This window comes from Pteropus vampyrus, unplaced genomic scaffold (genome assembly GCF_000151845.1).
Source record: "Pteropus vampyrus isolate Shadow unplaced genomic scaffold, Pvam_2.0 Scaffold176, whole genome shotgun sequence".
Lineage (NCBI taxonomy): Eukaryota > Metazoa > Chordata > Mammalia > Chiroptera > Pteropodidae > Pteropus > Pteropus vampyrus.
In genome coordinates, this window is record NW_011888957.1 from 1,341,338 (window position 1) to 1,342,146 (window position 809).

At 64.6% G+C, this 809-nt stretch overlaps 1 protein-coding gene across 1 annotated transcript in view; it reads right to left on the reverse strand.

Annotated features, from left to right (window-relative positions):
* The window catches only part of PRDM16 (PR/SET domain 16), a 317,846-nt gene extending 317,205 nt beyond the window's left edge, over nt 1–641 (reverse strand). The window contains exon 1 of the mRNA XM_023536991.1: nt 11–641. Coding sequence (XP_023392759.1) covers nt 11–47 — 37 coding nt within the window. The 5' untranslated portion in view covers nt 48–641. The remainder of the gene's footprint in view (nt 1–10) is intronic.
* Nucleotides 642–809: the final 168 nt, after the last annotated feature.

Sequence of the window (809 nt, forward strand, 5' to 3'; positions counted from 1 at the left end):
GGAGACTCACTTTTGGCTAGCTTCCTCGCCCTCGCCTTGGATCGCATGGTGTCGGCTCGCGGAATCTCTCTCCTCCTCCTTGAGTCCAGAAGCAGCTACACACTATCTTCATCTCCCCAGCATTGTCAGTTTGGACACCTTCGCACATGCGCACAGAGCACTCAATCTGACACCCCTCGCCGGGGCCAAAAAAACTTTGCAATGTATTCATCATCCTCATCGTCGCGCTGCCGCCGCCGCCCGCCGCCTCGGCGCGGGATTGGGGGGCTCTCCTCGGCCTTCCCGGGCTTCACCTCACTTATCTCTCCCCCCGCCCCCTTCCCCACCCCCCTTTTCAGCGCCGCTCGGAACTGGCCCTTTAAGAAAACATTCCGGGCTCGGCGCTCCCGCCCGGGGCCCGCACCCCGGACACTTTAAAAGGACCCAGGTGGCCCCGGAGGCGAGGTGACTATGCCCCCACCCTTCCCCTGCGTTGCGTCGCGCTGCTGCTCCCGCCCCGGCCGGCCGAAGATGGAGTGGAGGCTGCGTTTACCCTCGCGACTTCCTCGGATATGCGGGCAAACGCACCGACAGTTCGGACGTGGGTCTGGATGGTTTTGCTTCGTTTTACTGCATTTTAGTACTAATTAAAAAGCTTTGCGTTCACTGTCGCCCTAGCCCGCTTTTCTCACCGTCTCTCCCCTTGGTCCCCGCCCCTGGCCCGCAATCGCCCGAGGGGGTGTCCGGGCCCTCGCGCCCGAACCCGGCTCCTCCGAAGGCCCCTCCGGGCCGCCGCCCCCCTCGGGCCTCCCCGGCCCCCGCCCCTCCCC